Source organism: Stegodyphus dumicola, chromosome 3, assembly GCF_044657685.1.
Source record: "Stegodyphus dumicola isolate Sdum_Otavi_A_Nest chromosome 3, ASM4465768v1".
In the NCBI taxonomy this organism is placed as follows: domain Eukaryota; kingdom Metazoa; phylum Arthropoda; class Arachnida; order Araneae; family Eresidae; genus Stegodyphus; species Stegodyphus dumicola.
In genome coordinates, this window is record NC_140770.1 from 233,153,373 (window position 1) to 233,180,313 (window position 26,941).

General features: G+C 30.1%; 1 protein-coding gene across 3 annotated transcripts in view; it reads left to right on the forward strand.

Moving 5' to 3' along the window:
• Positions 1 to 26,941, forward strand: part of trio (trio Rho guanine nucleotide exchange factor) — a 220,188-nt gene that overhangs the window by 49,234 nt on the left and 144,013 nt on the right. For all 3 annotated transcript variants that reach the window (XR_015040424.1, XM_085813909.1, XM_085813910.1), the window contains exons 6-14: positions 842 to 955; positions 1,561 to 1,760; positions 1,867 to 2,107; positions 5,698 to 5,820; positions 13,628 to 13,819; positions 22,441 to 22,572; positions 22,745 to 22,837; positions 23,151 to 23,372; positions 23,535 to 23,657. Coding sequence is in view for 2 of the 3 variants with exons in the window: in XM_085813909.1 (XP_085670035.1) it covers positions 842 to 955; positions 1,561 to 1,760; positions 1,867 to 2,107; positions 5,698 to 5,820; positions 13,628 to 13,819; positions 22,441 to 22,572; positions 22,745 to 22,837; positions 23,151 to 23,372; positions 23,535 to 23,657 (1,440 nt within the window). In the remaining variant the exon portion in view is untranslated. The remainder of the gene's footprint in view (positions 1 to 841; positions 956 to 1,560; positions 1,761 to 1,866; positions 2,108 to 5,697; positions 5,821 to 13,627; positions 13,820 to 22,440; positions 22,573 to 22,744; positions 22,838 to 23,150; positions 23,373 to 23,534; positions 23,658 to 26,941) is intronic.

The window sequence follows — 26,941 nt, forward strand, 5'->3', positions numbered from 1 at the left end:
TCCCCCTTTTTTTGTTGTTGTGTTTCAAATTCTAATGGTTTTTATGGACAAATTGTAATTATTTTTTGTCTTGAATTTTATTTTTAAGTATGTGTTTGTGAGTTTTGTTGGCATTCGAAGAAAGTCAGGTGTAATTTCTGCAGGAATTTAGTATTTTGCTACAAAATATTCAAAATAACAGTGCTTTGAACCTCTTCACGGTCTCTCTTGAATCTCTTCACAAAGCAATGGGCATAAAATTTCCACTAGAGAAAAAACAAAAGCTAGCTTTTAAAAATTTTATGTATTGTTTTTCGGAATAAATACATAGTTATATATAGTCCACTAGAGAAAAAACAAAAGCTAGCTTTTAAAAATTTTATGTATTGTTTTTCGGAATAAATACATAGTTGAAACGTAAAACATGTATATATATAATAAATAATTTTTTACAACAAAAAATAATTTTCTCCCTCCTTGAAATTTGCCAAACTACGCCAGAGTGGTTGCTCTAATACATAAGTACCAAAACATTAATGCAATCAAATGGATTTAATTATTTATAGAAATTTAGGAATACAGTTTTCTTGTTGAACATACATTTTTAATTAATGTACATAAATTATAAAAAGCACAATTATTTATTTGTAAAAGATCAGAATTTTTTGCATTTATATAAGCAATATTCATTAGAGCTATCAGTTTGAACAATTAAATAATATTTTAAAATTTCTAATTATTGTGTAATGATTGTAGATCTAAAAGTTTCATTATATTTAATTGTTATGTATATAAATTTTTTGCATCTTTCTTTTTATCACAACAGTTTCATTAAATGACAAAAATATTTATATTATTGCAGACTAGCATGATATCTGTTGAAACACTATCAAAGTATATTGATCCTTCTCAGCTTACTAATGATTTAGAGGGAACTTTATCATACGATCACAATCTCTGGATTGAACTTCGAATGGTAAATATTTATTCATTGCTGAAATTGCATATGTTAGAAATCTACAGTCAAGTGTTGAAATGCTAAAATGATAGCTGTTGTATCTTTGAATTAATTACAGTATAGGCATTCTTATATTTGTAGAACTTTGAGCATAAATTATTTTTAAATAAGAATTATTGTAATTTAGGGTCAATATAAAGTACTTTATATATATTATCAGTTTTTTTTTTTTTTTTGTGTGTGTGTGTGTGTGTGTGGGTGGGTGGGTGTTGTATCAATTCAATAACTACACTGTTAGTATTAGGCTGGAGATAAATAATTATATAATTGTTGTCAGTAATTTTTTGGGGGGAAGGGCATAGCATACTGTTGTTTCTTAAATAATTTTGAAAATATGTAAAGAAGAAAAATCCAAGAAGATATATTATTATTGTAAAATTTAGATGATAAGTATGTTATGTATTTACTGTTCATAAAAATAAAATGTAATATTTCGCTATTGCAGGATATGAACTAGAAAAAAACATTAAAATTTTTTAAAATAGGATTTTGATTTTAATCGTTTCAATTTGCATATTATTTTGTCATTTTGAATAAAATAAACATACTGATATTTTATATAGTGCCTAGAAAATTTTACATGGAAGGCAAGTGACTTACTTGGGCGAATGGAAAATGTAAAGGAAGATCTTACCAGAAATGAATTTGCAGATGATGTTTCTTCCTCAAAAGCAATGATTGATGATCATGCAGCATTAAAGAAAAGAATTGTTCAAGTACCTGTTGAAGATATAGATCTAGAAGGGCAACAAGTGCTTCATAAGTAAGGATATTTATATTAGTTTTTTCTTTAAACATGCAACAGTAGAAAACTTTGTTTTTTTTATTTTTTATTTAATGATATATTAATTTGAGTGTCTTATATTCAGGTTAAGTTATGCAACTGGAGGCAATAGTGGAGGGTCTTGTGATTCTGGTTATTCTAGTAGGGATAGTGGACCTGCCGGTATGGCTGGAAATGTGGACTTTCAAAGTGCTGTTCCTCAAGTTGTTCACCTCTTAGAGAATATTCATGTTACTAGGCAACACTTACTACAGTTGTGGCACATTCGAAAGGTTAAACTTGATCAGTGTTTGCAACTTCGATTATATGAACAGGATGCTCAAAAGGTACATGGAAATCCACTGAGAAGGGTTACATCAAATTTAAACTATTTAATGTGACTCTCATTTATAATACAATAAATACAAAATCTAACATGAGTGCATTTCTTAGTATGAATGTTATTATCCATATAATATGATTTCAGTCTAGCAAATTGAATACATTTTTTAATTTAAAAGTTTTGGGATTTAATTATTTATTCTTGGTCATATTTAATAACAAAATGTTGCAAATTCTGGTATTCCTTGCCATTAGTCGAATACCTATCCATCTATTTGTTAAATATTTAAAATAATAGGCATATGAATGTTTAAATGCATTCCTGATTTAATGTGTCTGCTTGCAACAATTTTCATTCATAGGTCACTTTGAAGTGTTCTAAGATACTAATAAAATTGTCACAATTAAAGCGCAATTGACCATAATAGTTTCGAATCTATTCTTGGTTGGTTTTGCAGTTCTGAAAATACAAAATATGCACTGAATAAGATATCAGAGTATATTTTCTTTTGTTAATACAATAATAATAAAAAAATGCATGTCACATAATTAAATAATGGAGAAAATATAAGATCTACAAAAATGTTTTGTTCCCCTCTCCTTTTTTTATTCATTTTGATCTAGTTTCAGCTTAGGAAGAAAATTTGAGTATTATTTTAACTTTTTAATGTAAGGAAACAGTTGTATGTCTTGTATGGATAAGGCTTTAATAACAGTTTTACATTATGTTTGTTCATTGTAACAATTTTTACTTTTAACCTTTTCTTGGAGATTGGAACGAATGCATGATCACTCAGAAAAATAAGGCTGAAGAAATATTAGTCCAATTTGTAGATTAAAAATCTACTGTTTAATACCTGGACAGGATAAACCAGACTATGTTGCTTGCGTGGGGGGGGGGGTCCTTATGCTCTGCGGCCTGAATGTTTGGTTCTGATAAATGAAATGTCAATTTCTTTAGCATTCTTTCATTAGAGAAACAGGGTTGCCACGCTACCTGGAAAAGCGGGAGAACCAGAAAAAGTCAGGAAATTCGAAAATTGACCAAAAAATTCGGGGAAAAGTCGAGGAATTTAAGTATTTTTGTCAAAATCTGGAAAAGTCAGGGAAGTTCATACAATGATCCCGCCAAAAAAAAGCGATTTTTGCGCCGACGTTGGAGGAGATAACTTTTTTGGCGAATTGCGTATCACGTGAGTGTCATTCGGGCAGCTGGCATAGAGCCAATTTTCGCAGCTCCAATTTGATTGTCTTTTAGAAAGGCAAAGCAAGTTTCCTGCAACTTTTGGTTTCCAGTATTCTCAAGAATCGCATGTGCAGTACATGAACTAAAGAAAGTACCTGTTCTCGTATAAAACAAAATGGGTTTAATCTTAGTATACGGTACCATGGAGGTTAGAATCAAAGAATATGTATTGTGAAGAAGGAAAACCTCTCTGCAGCAGACGTGGCTCCGTTCCATCATAGAGGGAAGCAGCTGTGCATGTGTGATATATCTGCTGCCAAAGCTCGAAACCGGTGTCGAAGTTCGAAGGTCACATTATCAAGAGTTCATTAAATGAATATCCTTTAAAATTTCTTTAACCACTTGCGCTAAAAAGAGGTGCCACGCATGTCGAGATGTTTTTGTCCCAAACTGCGAGCGACGTGAACATAACGTCGATAAGCATTTATCACAAAAATGAAAATAACATGGTGTACACGTCGCCTAACAACGAGATTGTTTATTTCTCGAGTTACAGCTCTGGATTGCACTCGCAGATGCGGAGCGGTGTAAATGAGACACTTTACCGCTTGCTATACTGTAGCGCACTGCACCGCAACCGTGAAGTTTAGTCTTAGCGCAAGTGGTTAAACTCTAAAGGAAAAGAAAATATTTTTTGGCGCAAGTAAATTAATTCACGGGTTAGTAATTTTCAGGGGAAAAAAAACTACGAAAATCCTTTTTTAAAATTATTGCGAAAAATCCAAGAAGAAACGTCCTTTGATAAAACGTTTCTTCTTGGATTTTTTGCAATAATTTAAAAACTGATTTTCGTAGCTTTCTTTTTGTCAAAGAACGTTTCTTCTTAACACGTTTCTCAATTTCTGGTACACATCGCGGAGAGGGAAATTCTGGCCGCCAGGTTCCGTCGCCAAATCCCTTGGCAAATTTTCTCTCCGCATTCTAGCGGCATAATAGCATTTTACTTGTATGGAACCTTTTCTTCTTTACATAGACCAAAGAATTAGAGATTCGTTGCATAGACGTTCTTTCGTTAGAATAATCTCCATATATAGTACAATGGGATTTGGCGACATGATGATGCGCTAAACGGGTCATTTTGGTCTTGGCGACAATTTTCAAAATCGTGCCAAAGCCTTACCGTATACTAGAATTTTACCGCATAATCTTTTTAAACTTTTTTTTTCTTTTTAATAAATACCTTGCCTTTTTGCAGTAAAATAAAAAATAGTAATCTCTCATCTAGGCTAACCATGTAATATAACTATATTCGCTAAAATATCGTTGATTATTCTAATTCAATTTTTAAGTAATTATCTTTATTTTTATGTTATTTGTATAATTTAATGATGCTTCTTCCCTCTAAATTTATTTATTATTAGTAAATAATATTTCCAAATTTCAGGAAATTTTCTCTAGCATAATCTTGAAATTAATTCTAGCAGTATGATGACATACCATCACAAAATTTAATGCACATATTTTTTCCTCATGTATGCTGCAAAATAAATATAAAATATCTCAATTTATTAAAATAGATTTCTTTCTTTCGTTTAGCTGCAGAATGTCTGCAAAAAAAAGCCTTATTTTATTCCAGATTGGGAAGATTCTAATCTCAATCTTCAATGGAGAAAACAGCAACTATTATAATTATATTTGTGTTTTCAAGTGTTAAGGTGCTTTTTAAGAACATACCTCACACAAATTAAATTTGCCTAAAATCTAACCTAACTATTTAGCATTGCGTTGTGATTTATAAGGACCGGATTAGCCTCGTGTTGAACTGGTGATGATCATGAGTAATAATTAAATAAAACATACATTTGTTATCCAATGTATATATCTTAAATTTTATTAAGTTTCTTAAGTGGAAAAGTAAACAAAATTATCAAACAAAGTATACCAAGAATAATTAAGAATAAATGTCCTCTGGGATTTATTGAATAATTAAGTGAATTTGCTATACAATACAAGTAATACCATAATTAATTTACCTCTTAGAGTAGCCAACATACATTACGCGGATAGACTGGAATTTTCTTGAAACACACCTGGAAAACCTGGAAAAGTCAGGGAATTTCATTCTCCTGTTTGAGTGGCAACCCTGGAGAAAGTTAATGTCATAAAGGATATTCAAAATATATTGTTAAATGAGTAATGTTATGTTACTTATAAAATTCAAAATATAAATATTTAATTAACCAAATATGTATGTATATTTTCTTTAATTTGGATGCTTTTGAAACTTCCTAATATTTCTTGACTTTAATAGATGCTTGATATCCAGGTTTATAAGGTATGAATTTTATGTAAGAAAACTAAAATTTGTTAATGTAATTTGCTACAGTATATCCTTAATCTTATTTATAGATGTTTGATTGGATCTATCACAATCGAGATTTGTTTCTGGTCAGTTATGTTGATATTGGTGTAACATATCAAGAAGCAAAAGAATTGCAAGAAGAACACAACCATTTTACCATGTCATCAATGGTATGACATTTATTATATTTATAGTATGAAACTTAAATTATATGTTACAATAATCATCAATTTAGAATATAAGCAATCAGCAGTTATATAACATTTATCATAAGTATTTTCCACTTTTTAAAAGATTTTCCACTTTTTAAGAATTGCGTGTTGATCAGTTTTGTGAATTTTTTTTTTCACTTATTTTAAAATACTTTTCTTTTAGTCAACTTTTTAGGGAGATAGGTAGGTAATCACGTAAGATCATATAATACCAGCTTAGCAATGGCAGAGAGTTTTTTTGTTTGCCAAAAAAGATTAAAATAGAAGGGTAACATTAGATAGTGTTTAATGTATTGTTTTTACAACATTTGTGTCCAGTTTTTCAACTTTAATGCTATTTCTGCCCGACTGATTATGTTATTTCCTCAGATATGGGTAAAAATTTTTATTTATTACTAAACTTTTTGACATTTATTAACAACAAAGAATTGCTTAGAATAAAAAATCTAGCTCTCACTTTGGCAAACAACCTCTTACGAGTATGTTTTTTAATATAGTTTGGAAAAATATAATATTTCTGTTTTGATAGTTTCATTATTTCAATGCATGCTAGATGAAACTGCAATCTTTCCTGCTAGTTTAACACTAGAATTACGGAAGGGGTCATTTTTGACACCTAGCAAACTTATATCTGACAGCTCTTCTTTTTTTTCGCTAATATCTTAATCTTTTTTCGACTTTTCTTAAATCATTGTGATTTACGAAATAGTAAGGATTTCAAGAAAATTGTATTTTTATTTTAGCCCTGACAAATGATTATACCTAGAAATACAGTAGATGTCATTTTGACCCCTTTGAGAGAAAAGAAACGTGAATACATTCCATTGTATTATCTAAACATTGTTACTTCTGTAAACTATTTTTATTTGCACCTGATAAACAAAATATAAACAAAGGAGAAGAATATGGTGGGTCTGTCTCATTTCACATCTGCCAGTCACATGATTTGAAATATGTGCAATACTTTTCTTTGTGGAAAGAAAACAGAGAAAAGAGATTATTAGGAGCTGAATGTTGAGCTGAGCATTTGTAGAGTTTTCGTAGATATTTTGTTTATTATTCATAACAAGTTTTAGTGGAAAATTGTATTCTATTTACATGAATTTATTATAGTGACGTACTAATGGTGCGTAGAAAAGGACTAACGCATAAAGAAATCGGGAAACTGATACAAGAACTATCTGATGCCGATTCCGGTTCTGAAATCGAAAATAATTCTACAGATAAAGATGGAGATGAAACATCTTGTGATTCTGAATTTATTATAAAGAGTAATCAGGCAATATCATCCTCTAGCTCAAGTGAAAATACAAATGGATTTGTTTATACGAATTCAAATTCTGCTATACCTAAGAATGCCAAAGCGGGAACTAGCAGACGCAAACTTTTATATCTGACAGCTCTTCTTTTTTTTCGCTAATATCTTAATCTTTTCTCAACTTTTCCTAAATCATTGTGATTTACGAAATAGTAAAGATTTCAAGAAAATTGTATTTTTATTTTAGCCCTGACAAATGATTATACCTAGAAATACGGCAGGTGTCATTTTGACCCCTTTGAGAGAAAAGAAACGTGAATACATTCCATTGTATTATCTAAACATTCTTACTTCTGTAAACTATTTTTATTTGCACCTGATAAACAAAATACAAACAAAGGAGAAGAATATGGTGGGTCTGTCTCGTTTCACATCTGCCAGTCACATGATTTGAAATATGTGCAATACTTTTCTTTGTGGAAAGAAAACAGAGAAAAGAGATTATTAGGAGCTGAACGTTGAGCTGAGCATTTGTAGATTTTTCATAGATATTTTGTTTATTATTCATAACAAGTTTTATTCTATTTACATGAATTTATTATAGTGATGTACTAATGGCGCATAGAAAAGGACTAATGCATGAAGAAATCGGGAAACTGATACAAGAACTATCTGATGCCAATTCCGGTTCTGAAATCGAAAATAATTCTACAGATAAAGATGGAGATGAAACATCTTGTGATTCTGAATTTATTATAAAGAGTAATCAGGCAATATCATCCTCTAGCTCAAGTGAAAATACAAATGGATTTGTTTCTACGAATTCAAATTCTGCCGTACCTAAGAATGCCAAAGCGGGAACTAGCAGACGCTCAAAAGGGAATATGAAATTCATCGTAAATCAGACTAACACTTGTAAAGAAATTGCTAGTGATGAAATTGTATGTAAAGTAGAAAATACTTGAAATACTTATTAAATGGATTTCCATATTTAGGAAAAGATGAAATGAGACCAAGTGATCAAAGTTTAGGAGAGAACGTAGTAAATTGTTTAGTTGATCCTTTAAAAATACTGGCTGAAATATAACTACAGACAGTTTCTTTACGTCAGTAAAACCTACAAAATCCCTAAAATCAAAAGGATTGAATCATGTTGGAACAGTAAATCACGCAAAAAGAGAAATTCCCTCTAGTTTCAAAATTGTAAGAAACGAACTTTTTCTTCAGTTGTGATGAAACACGACTATATAACACATCATATCAAGGTAAAAGGAAAAAAAACGTAATTTTGTTAAGCACACTCCATTTATCAGTTGAATTTGAATCTAATGAAAAGAAGGTTGCTGATGTAATACAGTTTTACAATTGTACAAAATTCGGGGTAGATGTTTTGGATCAAATGTCAAGAAAGTACTCCATGAAAAAAGCACCATCACGCCCGTTGTCCAGTACATGTATTCTACAATATTTTGGACTTAGCAGGCATAAACATGTGGATTCTGTATAAGGAACTTGCAAAAGAAAATATCAGCAGAAGGGATTTTCTATTGCGTTTGGCAGAAGAACTAAGAGAAGAATATATATCTAGTAAAAAAAAAAAATTGTTCTCTCTTTAAGTGTCTTTGTGGATGGAGAAGATTCAATAGAATAAAAAAATAAAAAAAAGGAAGAATTGTCAAGTAAGGAAATGCAAAGGTAACAAAACTTCTAATATTTGCGACAACTGTAATAAATATGTATGCGGATATTGTACACAAAAAATCAGAAAGATAGGCGTGTGTGCTAATTGCTGCGCTGACTAATATATTATCTGTAAATAAAATATTTCTATATATTTCAATTTTTTGTATTTCTATAACAAAAAGTTTGTTTTAAAATACTTTAATATTTGAAGTAAAAACCACTTTTTTTTGAAAAATTTGCGTAAATATTTATACATTTTATTTTCTGTGTTTCTGAAATGTAATCTATTGAAAAAAAAAAAAAAAAAAATTTTTTTTACATTTTCTAATGGAAATATATAAATGCTTGTTCACTATTTGACTACATACCTGCAAAGTCTCTATATTCTTTAAAATAAACTGTAGTTGTCATAATTTGCGTTATTTTAATTTCTTTTTCACAAATATATTATATCATATAGAGAAATATACAGATATTAATTCAGAAATGAAACAACAAAAACATTTTGTTGTTTGACTTCTGAATTAGTATTTATTCGGCGTGTTATTGGTGTCTTAATATACAGATATCTTATCAAGGGGTCAAAATGACACCCGCCATAATACTAGGTATACGAAGACCACCGTAATTGTAGTGTTAAGCTGCAGTCTTTTGCTAGCATTATTTAAGACCTCTAAATTAGCTGGTACTCTTCTGTTATTGGGACTGGATTAAAAAAAAATGTATGTATACGTGTATGTATTCAAGTTTCTGCATGTGTATATACATAAGTACGTATGTGTATACACACATGTAACTGTATCCATTATAATATATTATAATCCCATTTATAATGTCCAGTTTATGTGTATACACACATACATGCACATGCATACATATATTTCTGAATCTGGTTCCAATAATAGAAGAGCTCCAGATAATTTCTGCCTTTCCCCAATAGTTCTAATATTGTAGCTTTGTTCTGTTTGTGGTATTTTCATAACAGAAGAAATTTTATGATATCATAATATATGCTCAAGATTTGATCTTCATGAGATCCAAATGCTTTTCTGCTTGCATTTTTCTCAAATGGTAAGTTGTCATGCGGCAGAAATAATTTTATGCACACTATATTTGTTGCCAGTTTTGGAAGCAAAAAAAGTAACTTTTTTTTTTTTTTTTTTTTTTATTTTAAATTTAATTCAAATTGTGTATTTTTTAATGAGCCTATATTTGAAATGTAGGTGCTGATTCAAAACAACTTCAAGGGCCATTTTCCAAAGCTGCAGCTTTGTCTTTTCTGAAATGAAATTTCACATACATTTTTAAAATTTTTATTTTTTTAATTGCTATAGAATTAAAGAAAATTAATTATAAGAACCATGCTTTAATTTAAAAAAAATATTATGGTTATTTATTACATATTGTTCCCATTTATAATGTCCAGTTAATAAACATTAGTCTTATGGGGACAGTGGACATTCAAATACTTTTTTTTTAAATTATTGTCATAGATATGTAAAACTTTGCATGCATGTATATTTTATTATAGTTACATCAAATATCTTTGAAAAAAATTTCTGGCTCGTTGCAATTTAATTTTTTTTGATTTAAAAATTTTTTTAAAAATTTTTTCAAAATGCTCCATGCAATTTAATTTTTTTCTGTTTCTTGTTATTTTTGCTTTATTTTTATTGAAAATGCATTACAAACACAACTTAGTATCAATTAGTGAATTGCATAAAATGTTAGTTTTTAATTAATATTTCTTTCACATATACCTAAATTTTGGACAAAATTCCCCACTTTAATACACTTTAATTGGATTTTTATCCCCTTAATATATTTGCATTCAAAAATGTATACTAAGCTTTGTTACATGTATAAATAGGAATCTAAGTTACAAATTACATTCATTTTGAACATAAACTAAAGCGCATGGAGCATTTTGAAAAGGTAATAATCACAAAAATTTCATCATGTGAAAAATACATTTTAAGAATATTTTTTCGCATACCTGTAATATTTACTTCTCAGTATGTCCTAATATATGATTTTATTTAATGTAAATTATTTTAACATTATTTTACGTATGCATAAAAATAATTTTTCTACTAATAAAATCGTAGAATGGTAAGAAATACTTAATATTATTTTAGAAATTTTCTCAAACACTTTCAGTAAATTCATCTATTTTTTTTTTAAACTAAGAATAACTTTAAAAACTTCCTGCACCATATGTTTCCTCTTCCTTATTTACATTTTCAGTATGTTTAGCTACTTTACACAGTTTTTTTGGCAATTCTTCTTTTCTTGTATCCAAACGAACACCTCTTTTTACATTGGTCTATGCGATGTGTATCTTGCCTTTGCCCAATAGATATTGAACATGAATTTATATATTCCTATTCCATACCTAAAGTATTTAAATACTCAAAATGAAGTTACTAATTGCTGTGATAACAGCTATTTCGAGTCTGTTTTCAATACAAATGTTTCTCTGAGGCAGTTCTTTCAAATGACGCTTTGTAAAATCTCTTTGGTGTTTTGTGTTTCTCCAGATATGCATCTTCCTAAAAGTTCATTACTGGCTAGTCTTTGATACACTGACAGTATTTTGGATAAAACATCTACTGCTTAATTTGGTTTTTATCATCGAATGAGATTTAGGTTTCTTATTTTTGGCAATGCTACTTGGGGAAAAAAAAAACAAAAAAACATCATGATATGACGCCTATTTGGCATTTATAATGTCTGGGGTGAGTCATCCGTGGAAGAATAGTGAAACAAATCTGCATAAATTACTGTCTTCATATCTTACACATTTATATCTTACTAATAATGGAAAATATTAGTCTTGGAAATTAAAATAATGATTCTCGAATGTTTGTTTACCTTTTTACTGACATTTAAATGTCCCTTTAAATGTCACAAGAAAGGTAAACAAGCATATTCAAATGCTTATAACATCTTTAAAAATAATTTTACACACAAGCAGTTTTTTTGTAGATGATAGAGTTAAAACCGTAGAATATTATCACATGAAATTTTTATTTCGCAATTTTTAGTCGATTTTTGCTGAAACCATCGTCCACTGTCCCCTTATTACATGTTGATTTCCTCTTTTGTATGGTTTATGTAATACTACGAGTACAGTCTTAAGTATTTTTTAAATCTTATGAATTAGTATTAAAAGCAGATAGATTGATCATTTGTACTGTTATGTATTAAGCATTTTACTGAGTTTTTAGTAGATTAAAAAATTTTTCCTTTAACTCTTTTATTGGCTAATAATGAAAACTCATGTTGCTTGTTAGCAGCTGTGCCAAATAAAGGGTTAAAGTCAAGAATAAAATATACTTTCATTATTGTCATTTGGTACTACTGTATTACCCGTCCAACCTTCATAAGAATCATTCGGCAAAGCAATTAGGTTGTCAGGGTAGACAGTCCAGAATTTAATGAAAAGCCATTTATCTGGCAACCCACTAATGGTTGCACGCTCATTACACCAGCGCATAATGCTACCATTTATCTCGATGGTAATTCACATGATAGATTTTGAAATTCAAGAATTGTGTTTATGGTTTCTATTTGTTGTGATTAGCATGTGGAGTTTTTTTCTTGTAACAACTCGTAATACTACTGTGTGCCTGCGAATGAAAAAGAAAGTATTGTATTTTTTCTGTAATATCATGTTTTGCCTACTAATAGTGAGTGCAGGAATGCACATTCCATGGATTGAATGTTTCAATGGTTTGTTCCACCATTGAAATGGATCACTGTGCACACAGACAGAAGACTGAGAAAACATATAGTTAAGTAGACTAGAAGAGAAACACGCTAATGTGACAATCAAAATCGTAAAAAACAACCTTATATTTAGCGTAGGTATAATGAAACACTCAATCGATTTCGAGGGCAGCTAAAGGTCCCTCCTCATCAGGAGAAAGAAATACATAGAAAGAAGAAAATAGGAATCACAGAAACACGTGGTGCTTATCAGCACTGCACGTGGTTATAACTAGATAATGTGCATGTGGTTATAACTAGATAATGTGCATGTGGTTATAACTAGATCTAGTTATAACCACGTGCAATGCTGATAAGCACCACGTGTTTCTGTGATTCCTATTTTCTTCTTTCTATGTATTTCTTTCTCCTGATGAGGAGGGACCTTTAGCTGCCCTCGAAATCGATTGAGTGTTTCATTATACCTACGCTAAATATAAGGTTGTTTTTTACGATTTTGATATAGTTAAGTGTTTTGTTATGGATGGTTTGTTGTGCTTTTATTTTAGTTTATTTATTACTGTTTCATTTTGAATATTTGCTTTATTTATATTTAATGTTTTATTGTGGATGTTTCTTGCATTTTTAATTTCATTAATGCAATACTGTTTTATGTAATTTTCAGCAGGCTGCCATGTTTTAAAATTGTTTAATGTTTTTCATGCATTAGATTGGTGAAAAATTAATTGTCAGTGAATGCTAACTTTGTGGGAGAGTTGGGCGGATAACACAAGGGTGCTTTTCATTTTTCTGAATATAAAGTTAAAAGTGTTTCTCAATGCTGTTTCTTAGTCTAAAGAAATCCTATATTTTAAGTAGATTTAATATGATTCAAAATGAAAACATGTCTGCTGGAGTATGTAATAAAAAGTGAGTATAATTTTTGACTGAAGAATAAGAACTATTCTTAGGATATAATTAGATTAAAATAAATAAGGTATAAATAGATTAATTGGATTGAAGTTAAGAAGTTTCCTGGAAATATTCTGTGTATAAAAATCTTCATCATATATTTTAATGTGTAAAATTGACCCATGTATTTTTCATTTTCAGAATGTGTATGTCAATATCAATCGAATACTGTCAGTTGCATCCAGGTTGATTGAAGGTGGTCATTACTCAGCAGCTACAATTCAGCAAATAGCAGCTCGTCTTGACAGAGCTTGGAAAGAATTTGCTGCTGGTCTTGATGAAAGAACAACTGTTCTTGCACTTTCTGTTTTATTTCATCAAAAAGCTGAACAGGTGTGTAAATTTTAATGGTATTAGTTACAGGTATTAATATATATAAAATATGAAAAGAATTTCAGCGAATTTGAATATTATCTTTATTGAGTGTAAAGAGAGTGTGTGATAAGCAAGTTACACATTACATATTTATAGAAGACTATTGGAGACATCCAAATGAAACTAAATATACAAATTTTGAAAGTCCTTAAACTGAGTAGCAATATTTTAAAATTGATTGGTAATTTGATATTATAATATTGATATGCAGTGAGTAAAAATTGATTTCTTTTGGTGGATTTTTTTCACCATGGAAGAACTTTGGAAGTCTTGCTCAGACTACACTGTTTCTGAAATCTTGCTTTACTTCGCTACCATTTGGAATATTAAACAAAGATTGTATCATTTGTGAATAATTTTATATGAATGTAGTTGAGATTAAAACTAGTAGAATTAGAACAAATTTTCTCTTTTGAATTTATTCATTCAAAATTACAAAATGATTGTTGTATGCAACAACACAAAAAAAGAGTTCTATTTTGTTAGATTGCTTTTAAGATAATGTTAAATTGTGTTGTAATTTTCTTTTCCTTTCTTTTAACTCAATTTTGTTCTCTGTTCTTTGCAAATAATTATTCATTACAAACTCTTTGTTAAATTTGTTTGTAGCTTGTGAATTTCTGTTCTCTTTGTTTGCTTATTTGTTTATTCTGAGAGAAACGTGCATCCTATGTGTCATAATTATACTTTGACTTTTAAGATAGTTTTCTGAGATAAGTTTTTCTGTTCTTGATATTTATTATCAGTAAATATAAAATGCATTTCCAAAAGTATCAAAATCAACATTTAATTCTTCTTTCATGTTTTAAATTATACATTAATATAGATTTATTTCTTGGTAAATTTTTTTTCGATATACATTAGATTGTAATTTCTTTAATATTGTTATAAAAATCCTGAATACATTTGCAAATAGAGTACTACGTATGAGATGCAGAATCATTGTGACTTTGATGATTTTGGGTTTTAGATCATCAATTTGAATCTATTAAAATGACATGTAGAAATTATAAAACTGAAAATACAAAATATTTGCTTATGAAATGTATTTATGACTTTATTAAACATTTCCTGCAATATAAGTTATTTCAGTTTTTTTCTTTTTTATGTGTTAATACTTTCCTTTAATTTTATAGTTGGAAATAATTACTTGTTCAGTTACAAAGAAACTTTGTTTAAATCCCATAATTGCGATGTCAAAAATTCCCACTATACTGTCTGTCAAAATAAAAAATTTTCTTGTTACTTTTATCACTATTGGTAGTGATATTTTCTGGATTTGAAATCATAGTATAGATTTTGCCATTCGTTAGTTGATAGCAGATTGGGGCATGTTGCATCACAATGGAAAATGTTTGCTAAGTCGTCCTCATTAATTATTACTTCTTCACAAATTCTATTAATTGGAAAATTTTACCTTCTATAACATTTAAAAATCTACTCCAAAATGTTGTTGCTGATTTGCTGATTTTTACCCAAATTTCACCTATGCAACCTAAAGAAAGCACACACCAAATATACTTTTGCTTTGTAGGTATTGCTACAGCTCCAGAGTTAGAAAGTCTTTTCGACATAATTGAAAATTCAGATTTTAATTTTGATGAGGGGGCTACGTTAATTAAGGCATGCAGCAAATAAATAAGCTGGACCTAGTTAGTTAAGGAAGAACGCAAATGAACTTAATATCTTCCAAATCTAATTCTTTCTCTCTTTCCACTATTATGCCAACAAAAGAAACCCAGTATTAGCAACATTCCACTCTAAAAAAATATGTGTTAGGGTTTCATGTATTGTTTAGGTCCCCTCGGATTGAAAAGTATTACCACCTGCACAACCACACCACATAACGGCTGAGAGTAAGGTCACTGCTGACATGAGTCAGTATATTGTCACAGGTCATGATGTGATTCTGTAACCATCAAACCATCAGGTGTTTGAAAGCAACATAAGGGAGAGTCTTGGATTGTCGGAAGAAGAATTGCTTTAATGACATACCTGTTTTTTCTGGAGTATTGTATTCTCCATTCCTAATTAAAAAGAAAAAAAAAAAAAAAAGAAAAATAGTTGATGGTCTGAAGGCCCAAATATTAGATCATTTCAGATATTGGATGTATGGATTTCAAACTTTGTTCTGTATTCACATAAACTATCGTATAAAAGACTTTAACAGAATTCTTTTTTTTAACTGTAAGCTAAGCAAATATTTAAAAACTGATAAATACCTTTTACTAATAAGAAACTGCAATCTTTTTATTACTATTTTATGTATGTAATTTCAAGTTTCTGTTTTTGCCCTTAAATTAGTATCATATGTATTTGTTTGTTAGGTCATTATCTTATTATAAAAATGAATGTTTGAATTTAATTTTTTTGTTATTTTATTTAGGTGTTTCTATTTTCCATTACTTTATTTTATATATGTTCAGAATATTAACAAAATTCACCATAAATTGAAAAGGATTTTCATTACATGTTAGTCAAGTTTATATGAAATGTCATATTTATTAACTAATTTAGGTAGTCTTTCATTTAGGTGTAGGGTTGATATTCAAGATTTACGGTATTTTCTCTGTATAAAATTATTGTTGTGCTTTTTAGATGTATATCATCTTTTACTCAAAGCAAATCATCAGTATATCAGAAAAGAGTATTAGATAATAGAGTTTAAATCTGAGTTACAGATTTATGAATAAATTAAGTACATGAACATGGGAAAATATTGTTTATAATGGCCCTTATCTTATCAACACTTTTCTAACTCTTATTTATGAGGCCATTTTTCAATCTATGCTTAAATTATTGTAAATTGGTGATTGTTCACTCATGACTTTATTAAATAGACAGTATATGGAAGTTACTTTTTAAATGAGAAACTGATATTTACTTCAATAAATGGATTTCTTAATTGCAATGTAGACAGAAAGGGCAGCAGTGTTTTTCAATATTAGAAAGTCATGATTCAGCTATACTTAGCACTTGTTGTCATACAATATATATACTGTCACATATTGCTACAGAAGAGGTTCCTGTAACGAAAAATTTTCTAGGCAATAAGCACAGCAATGTTAGTGATCTTGATATTCCAAAGCAGAGGATCATCTAAAGCTTATCATGTTGAAAGAGAAAATATACAGGGAATTAACTTGTATGCACACATAAGCATCTTCGAGTCTAGTTGGTGATTGACAAGTTCTGACCAATTTCAGAGGCTTGGGAAGGGATGGGTTAAGAATATGAGTGCAGTCAGAGAGTTCATTAATAATGGATAGGTTTTTTTGGTTAATAAAATCAGTTAGAATTCTTTAATATCCTTAGTAACAAGTTAAAAAAGTAGATTAGAAAACTTTATTTCTCTTAGTTGTCTTTAGTATCACCGTTTAATGCTTGTTTTCACACAAGTCCTTCTGGAGTTGTAATCCTTTAGGAAACACTTCACAAAATGTGCCTAATTGGCAGTTTTCAAAATCATGCCAAGCATGGGCTAGAGCACATTTTCACCTGCTGAAACCATAATCACATGTGTATGATTCTCATATATATTTCTATAAAATAATAATAAATATACTTACCACATCACTTTCATGGAGGCTAAAAGTTCTTCAAAAACATAGTCAAAGAGTGGCCTTGTTTACTTGCTTCAAAATTATCAAAATATATAGAAATCTCAAGACTTCGCTGACAGAATTTCAAGGCAAGATTATATATATATAAAATTTCAAGACTTTGCTGCTGCAAAACATGCAGGAAAGTTGTCCTTATTAGGTTAGGAATAATAACATTGACAAATGTATCTTAATTTTCTTATTTTATAAATATTTTATTTCTTGTGCAAAATTATAACTAATGTGCCTTTTAGTGATGTTATGTCCTACTTGTACTGTTGAATCCCTTTCTTGAAGTCTGAGGGACACTCGAGTATTGCTTTAAATATTATTGTTTTGGTTAAATATTGTGCATGTGTATGGGTTTAATGGATTAAATGCACACAAAATGATGATAGCTTGATGAAATTTATTTGCCCAAAAGAAGTATTTTACACTTCTGAACTCATGAGAGCAATTGTACTGCTCATCTTAATATCACAGAGCACAATCAGTAGTTACACTTCAAACTACTAAGAATGTTAAGTATAATGCATATCTCAGTACTCTGAAGTCAGCCCTGAATTAACAGCTGACAACTGATGCTCTATCCTGGCTTATATAGTTTCCCCCCTATATCCGCCAAGAAATTACTAGAAGGCATATGTAGATAAAGTTACGTATAAGGTTACACTTACATGTAGGAATCAGTTACAGTTAAACAGAGATCGGACCAGTTGCCAAACTTGGCAACAAATTTTTGTCACCAAAACCATCACCAGCTTTGGCTATCTTGGCAATTTAGTGAGATAGCTGTTTACTTCATTATTAAATAGACTTGCCGCTATAATCATAATTTTCCGCAGAGCTTTCTCTCACAAGCATTTTGTGTTACAGTATGCAAAAAATACAATCAAATACTGAAAATCCGCCGACCTGAAATCTGCCAACGCCTGAAATCCACGTTGCCTCTCAGAATGTAAACATTCCGTTTATAGGTTCCGGAAACCGCAACATTGAGTATGAAATATCAAAGAAAAAAAATACTTACCAAATAAATGACATCATAATTACTGAATAATAATGAGTCAAAACAGAAATACCAAATTATTGATATAAAAAAGTTTTTAAAAAAATAAGATAAAATAAATAATTTTTCTCCTCTAATCTGCATCGAGGTAAAGAAGCAGACGATTCACTCAACTCTTTGTTCAAGTTCACGATTCACGTTGTTGTATTTTCTGAGCTTTGTTATTTCATTTCATGAGATTGTTTAGTGCTACCTTTTTTTCATCTGAATATTTTGGGGATAAATTAAGAATATTCTTAATTTCAGCCCTTTTTAACACAATGACAGATAAAAAATGCACTCGTGATTTTCTGCTTGCAACGTTGAAAAATGTGCATTGATGGTAATGCAAAAAGTGCAAATTCTGCAATAGATGGAAGCAGGTGCTACTCCTCAATTTATAGCAGAATGGTATCGAATTGCGACATGATTGTGTATGATATATGGAAAAATAAAGAAAAGCTGTTGAAATTTTACAGCAACAGTGATTCTAACACCGGAATCTGAAATCGGAAATCTTTGCATGAGGCGAAATTGGTAAACCTCGATGCTGTGTACATATAACACAATGAATAATGTAATCAATTTACATACATAATAATAATTTAATGCATATAATAAATTATTGCAGTAATGTATAAATTAATTTAATTAAATGTATCCAATACGCCTTATTCATTTTGCACTTTTAGTTTGAATATTATGCTTTATCTTTTCTGTCCTGAAGTCTGCAAAATACTAAAATCCGCACAACCTCTGGTCCCAAGCTTTGCAGATTTTTGGAATTCTACATTTCACATATCTAAAATTATTTACACATACAAAATTCATAACAGTATAAATATATAAATGATACTGATTAATTCAGCTCGACATTAATAGTAGCTCTCTTCAAGTTTTGGCTGCCTTACATAAACTAAAGGAAAAACTAAAAGAACAACTTGTAAAAATTCTTGTAACTGAAATGATTTTGTAACTAAGAACAGAAAACTTGCACAGATCTTTATTTTGTCATTCCTGACATGCAGTCGAAACCCCTAATAGCGAACTTCTAGGGACAGGAAGTTTGATTTGCCATATCCAGTGGTTTACTGTATCTGATATGTTACAATAAATAGATTATCTCATGAAAACATGAAACTGAACATTGAATAAAGGGGGGGGGGGAACCTGATTAGTTTTGTCACATCTATTAAAAGAAGTGAATAATAAATCTAAATAAAAAATCATATTAAGATTTAATTGTAATTATTATTGTGCATAATATTAAATTTTTTGTTTGTTCTTTTCCTTCTCTCTGAATAATCTAGCAAATTCAGCAGGCTTTGTCTGAAGCTTTTATCCAGATAGTGACAGGTTACGGCTTCTTTAAATGGCAAATCATTTTGGCAAGCCTTCTTTAACATCCCTGTGCTTCCTCTACCTCACCTTTTTCCTTGAATCATAATTTTTTCCTTGAGCAGAAATGATAAGAGTTTTGATTTTTTCCAGGTGTATATTTGAATAAATTGTTTTTACTGATTTCGTTGCATCCACTTTGTATTTTTTAAATAATGTTCACTGCCTCTTTAATGCAGATCTGTAACATTTACAATTCACATATTGATGAATGTTTTATTCAGGAAAAGAATGCAAGCAATTTGGTTAAAGAATATAAGATAATTTTACTCTTTTAAAAAATATTAAAAATGAAGATAATTTCATCATCTATGTGTCTTATCCAATGCCATTGAGAAATAATCCATTTATCCAAGATATGTATGGCTACAACGCAAAGATTCAATAACCTTTATAAAGAATAACTTACGTTTTGCAAAAGATCTGAAGAATGCCAAACTCTTTGTGGTGGATAGAACTTGGAGATGGATTTCATACTGAAACAAAACAAACTGTTGAGTATTTGTGAATATTCAACATTATATACAACATTGTATAAGAATTAAAACTTTTCATTCCCTTAAAGACGATTCAGTTGTAAAATTGCAAAACTAAGATTCACTACTTCCTCTTTCCATAAATAGCAAAAATTAAGATATTTCTATCATAGTTTCAGCCTTGATTAGAGTTTTGTATGGCAGCCCTATCGGAAAGGCCGAATGGAACCAGAGGACTCCTTAAAGTTTTTTGTTTCAGTAGTTTTATGCATCATGTAGTGTCCTAAGTTAAACTTATTATATCCTTATTCTCCTAGAGTTATGTGCTACACTTGTCTTGCATAGCCTTTGTTTAAAACATAGAAAAAGGTGGGGGTGAAGTTAAAAAAAAAGAATGTAAAGGTAATTTCCTTTTATGGATACTAATATTCTAAATGTGGATGATTTTAATGGTTAGCAATTTTTTCATTAAAACTTGGAGAAATTCACGAAATGGTATGAAAAATACAAAAATATTTTCAATAAAAGTTACCTATAGGGTTTGTTATATCAAATTTTCATTTTCTTGTATGTTTGCTGTAACAGTATAAAATAACAATTGCGTAAAAAATTGTATGAGTCCAAAACATTCATTCAGTATATCCAGAGGCTCATTAAGCTGAGATCGTTATAGCGAGGTTCAACTGTACACTCATAAATCAGAATTACCTATTTTGCAAAAGTAAATTTAAATGAGAACATAAGAAATGTGATATAAAGTGATGTAGGGAAAAGTTGGTGTTACAACATTTTAGAGATGTGTGGAAAAAATAAGGTGTGTAGTTATCTCTGATTGAAAAGCAAACTTTATAAAATTTTGTGCTGTATTCAGGAATTCTGTGGTGACAAAATGCATTAATGTGGAATAATGATGCAAAATTTCTTGAAAGTACTCGGTGAAAGCTGTAGTTATGCAAGTTGGTGTTCTAGTGCATCCCACATGTATTTGATTAGATTTAGATCAAGGGAATATTCAGGCCTTTCTGTCCACTGAAATCCTTTACCCTGAAGATAATCAGCTTGTAATATATCTGGAATCATTCACTAATGCAGTGCTATGAGAACAAGTATTATCATTAGGACAACCATTAATTAGGAAGATGTTCTTACCATTTGCACCCCTAAACAACTTGGCATAAGGATCAAAAGGTTTAGTTTAAAATCTTTCAGCATTCATAGCTGCACTGTTAAAAGTGTGTAATTCATTGTGACCATTCAAAATTCTCACCTATACCGCGATTCCACCTTCATACCAATGCCATTCATAAATTTTTCAGGCTGATTGGTTGCGTGTTGTTTCCTTCAGCTTGTAATATATCTGCAATCATTCTCAAAACAAACATATATTTTATATCTTGCAAAAGACCTAAAGAATACAAACCCTATTCAGAGGATCAAACTTGGAGAGCATTTATGCTTAAAATAAACAAATCTAAGAGTCAAAATGTTTCATTCCCTAAAAGAAGAATCAACTGCAAACTCATGAGAATAACTATGTCCTCTTTCCTTAAATTTCCTTAAATAGCAAAAATTTCAAAATTTCCATCATAGCTTCAGCCTTAAATTGAGTTCTGTTTGACAGCTCAGTTAAAGAATTTTGATCAAGATTCAGAGAAAACTTAGTTAAAGAACTTTAGTCGAGAATCAGAGAACCTATTCACGTTTTTATGGTTCAACGGTAATGTACATCGTATGGTGTCCTATTATATGTTGTATCCTCATTCTCCTAGAGTTGAATGTTACATCTGTCTTGTAAACGTATTTTGAGGCTCATCAGTTAAGGTAACTCAGCTCTGGTCCTTGGTACTCCGATCACAGTGATGTCTGCACCTTTGCAATCTAGAGCATTTCACAGTCAAGTTAGTTGGGCACAAATTATTTCCTTGCATGCAGCTTGTCACTTATCTTAACTTAGCAATCTCTTAATTTATTCGCAGAAAAGTTTTATGTGGCAAAAATTGTAAAAAAGGTGATTTTTAAAATCTCATTATAATTAATTATTGTGCTGTTTTACAGTACATGAGTAACGTTTCACCTTGGAGTAAAGCATGTGAGCAAACTGTAGTACCGAGAGAAGTTGCCCACTTAGAAGATGTTATTCATCAACATCAAACACTGTATGAAAACATGTGCCAAGCATATACAGAAGTATGTATAATGAATTTTATCTGAAATGAGTAAATAGTTTAAATTTATTCAGTTCTTCTGTATCAAATTAAAGGTATTTTTAAATATACTAATATTATTTTTATCTGTAGAAATTATATATTTTAAAGACTTTTTGACTTTTTTTTAATAGAATTCTTTTTTATTATTTTAGGTCCACAGTACAAGCAAAAAGCTACTGTATCAATTAGATCATCTTGTTCAAGTATGCCATCAACCAAGAGCAGATATGTCCTCTAGAAAACATGTATGAAGTTTGTTAGCTTTAATTTATATTTCTCAAAGAATCTAATAATAATTTCTTTTTATTGAAATATGTTGTATTTGATTGAATTATCACTTCTAGTTTTTGAATGTTAAAAATTGAATTTGTTTATTGATTTTGCAGCTGTGCATTTGTTTTTAAATGTGCATGATAATATTTAATTGATTGTGATGATTTATTATATTTGAAGAAAAAGTTAAAATTTACTGCTACATTAAATTGCACAAAATAACAGTTTCTAGAAATGTGTTAATATAAAATTCAAATAATTTATTTTTATGCTTTTGTCTTTCAGTCTCATAATGATGGCAAAAATATGTCAGAAATTTTACATCAGAATGGGAATAATCATCTTTGCAATCCAGCTGCAGATTATTCTGAAGGTGCCAAACATGTTTTATCTGTCATCCATGAGATTCTAAATCACCACAGAGCTCTTGAAACTCAGTGGCATACAAAAAAAGTTAAGTTACATCAACGTTTGGCTCTGGGTCTTTTCCAAGAAGATGTTAGACAAGTAAGTTACTTAAATTTTTCCCTTCTGATTAGTTCAGTTTATTAAAATAAGCTATCGAACTACCTTCATACTATTTAAATTAAAAATTTTAAGCCTGACTTTGCCATTTTATGTTTACTTTCATGTAATATGCTTTTCATTTGGAATAAATTCTTCTTAAAGGTGCTAGATTGGCTAGAAAACCATGGTGAAGTATTTTTAAGGAAAAATACAGGAGTGGGTAGGAATTTACAACGAGCTAAAGTTCTTCAGAAAAGCCATGAACATTTTGAAACTGTAGCTCAGGTATAAACTGTTTATGTGTTAATTTTATGTTATTGCTTTGTATATTTCCTTCATTATTTATTTAGGTTTAAAAGTGAAATGGGGGAAAAAATACACTTTGAAGTATATCATCCTTTGAATTGTTTTAAAATTGCTTATTAGATTGTCTTTTACCGGTTTAATTCTTAAAAATCTTAAAGAAATGTTTAGTTACTTTTTTTATTTTTAAATTTTCCTAAAAACCTATTTATTTGCTGTCTGAGATCCATAATTATTATCAGGTTTAAGTAAGTAAAAATTAAAAGATTTTTTTCTCTTGGAGGGGGCAGTATCTGATGATAAAATATATCAGAATTTACTTGCATTGTTTAGAGCTTCAAGTTATTAAATTTGAACCAATAGTCTATTTCCACCATATTTTTCTCCCTAGTGTTTTAGTGCCAGATTCTGAAAATTTTAAATTATTCAAGTAATTTTTCCCATCCTGTATGCATTTAGAGAAAGTGCTATACTAAATTTTTAAAATGGATTCATTCACATAGTGATTGTTTTCATCTTACTAACAAAGACAAACCCTTGCAAACTATCTTTGAAGTTCACTCTGAAACTTATTAATTATATTTAGTTTACTTTATGACAGCTTAATATAAGAAATGATCAGTTACAGGGAAACAAATACAAACTAACATTTAATCTACGATTCCCTGAGTCAGCTGCATATTCACTTTCTCTAATTATTTAGAATGATTTGGAGAATAAGGAGTAGCAGAGACAACAATAAGAATGGGCGAGATATAAGTTACAAGGAAGTAGAAAAGAAGATATTTATTATATATTGTAATACTGATATTGCTATTTTTATTAGAATATAAGTTTTGTTTAAAAAATAATATGATGTACCCAGGCCCTCGCCAAGCTTAATCGGCACCGTCATGCAAATGTCTAGCAAGCACCTTTATGTAGTAACAATATATATATAAAAAAAAATAATAATAATAATAGTATAGGCATGAAAGTTTTCCACGTTTTCGCGGAATTCTGCTTTTTTGAACGTCACCCAGGCTGTTTCTGAGATCGATGCAGAACCGTTGAGAAATCGCGACTGGCAAATGTGGGGGGTGGTAAATGGAGGACATGCTCTCTCTCTTCCTCTTTTCTTTCTCTCTTCCTCTTTCCTCTTTTGTAAAAAAACTTTACATCATGTCATCGTATAATATTACGCCGGGTTAGTGATCAAACGCGGGCACCCCTTGTTGCGAACTTTTCGAGTTTGCCTGAGCCGAGATCGCGAAATACGTTGTTTCACATCAAGGCGAAGTAGGTGGGGCTTATGTGGAAAGGTGGAACTAGATGCATACGAATATCGAATCAAAGAAGAGCAAGCAACCATCAAACGAGAGCTGATTTCAATAATTTCAGCAATCGGTGCTGGCGCCATCTGTCGGACGTACGGATAACCACTTGCATTCTCCATTACACAAAACTCTATGTAAAAATTTAAGGAATGCTCATAAACTGTACAAAGAAGAGCTAGAGATAGAAAAGGAGGAGCAAGAATCTTATTAAAAAAAAAAGCTATTAAACATTGCAGAAAATAAAGAAGAAAATAAAAAAAGTATCAATGGATTGAAAGCTGCTGAAAAGAAATTGAAACAAGCTCACAAATGGAAATTAGAAAAGTTGGCTGCAAAAGTAGCAAAAAAGAAAAAGCTTTTTTCCTAAAAATTTTTAATCAGGATCGAGTGAGACTGAGACAAAATAGCTATTTTTTGTATTCCTCCTTTAACTGTATGTTATTTTGTAACTATATTATCTCACATGACTACTTTTTCTGGTATTATATAAAGTACTGTTTATTGAGCTAAAAGTGAAGATAATTGAGAGCTATAGTAACAGTTATATATATATATATATATATATATTATATCTAAAACTTGTCATTGCCTGAAAATGGGCAGTAATATATAACATAAATATGTATATTAGTGTGTTGTAATGTTGTGTACAGTATTCATATATCAGCTGTTAAATTAAGTTACATAAAGAGCATCTTAAAGAAGGTAAATTCATTACAATCTCTTGGTGATTTATTGATTTTTTTTTTACAAGATAAAATTAATAGCAAAATAGTAAGTACAAGTATTATTTTAGTTTAATCATATGCATATGTTTAATACTTTTTATATTAAAAGGTTGATATTTTATTAAAATGTTTTTTTTTTTTTTGAGGTCGCGTGTGCGTAATTAGTTTTTGTGTAATTTTGTGTCCGCACGTTGTTCAGCTTTTTTTCTAACTTGCACTTTCATGCCTGATAATAATAATAAAAAATAATAAATAAAGTTTAACTTTTGTCTAAATATGCAAACATTTTGTGTTTTGTTAAAACTCGCACTTAAACATATTTATTGAATGTTTATAACATTTATGTTATTAAAAGCCACCCAACTGGTGTAATGGTTAACGTTGATGACTGCCGTGCCGAAGGGCTCTGGTTCGAATCCGGGAGAAGACATGGATGTTTGTAAATGTATAATATCCGTGCGGCATGGGGGGCACTCTAAATATGCAAAGTGAAAGCCCTCTCAAAAGGTTAGTGGTAGAAGAAGAGGGGTGGTAGACATTTGGACCTGTCCCGCCCAGGGCGTTTTCCATCAAAATTGGGGGCGAAACTGAGTTAAATCAAGGTAAGGTGATGAAGGATGTTGCCAACGACAGCCGTATCTTGCGCTGCTTGGCACAAGGAATTTCGTGGGCTTGGGCTGACTATAGGTCAGACAAGCGAGCATTAGTCAACAGCAACATAAGTTGCATGTTATAAAAAAATAACACTGCAAGCAAAGCGAAATAATATACTAAATGCACTGGATACCAAATATATTGCTGAACACTACTTATTATTTTTAAATTCAGAATGAAGTAATATACATATCTAATAAGTTTGCACTGAATAAATTGTTCTCAGCGTAGTTTATGACAAGGTTCAAACTGTGATTACTAAAGGGCACAAAAAATGCTGTATCTAGGGATATATCCAAAATTCTTTTCTGCACACCGCTATGTTATTGAAAACGATATAGCTAGAGTTTCAACCGGCGATGCTACATTTCCTCCAAAAGTATGCAAAAATGTAGTTCATGCATAAGATCTATATTATGTATATTGCTTTTATTTTTATCAAATAATGCTGTTCCAGTTTTTGACTTAAGTTGAGCTGATCTTGTAAATTTATGTGAACCAAAATATGTGATACAGATGTGTATGCAAGGATACAGTGGGAGCCGTAGATGTGTTCGACAAATTGCTT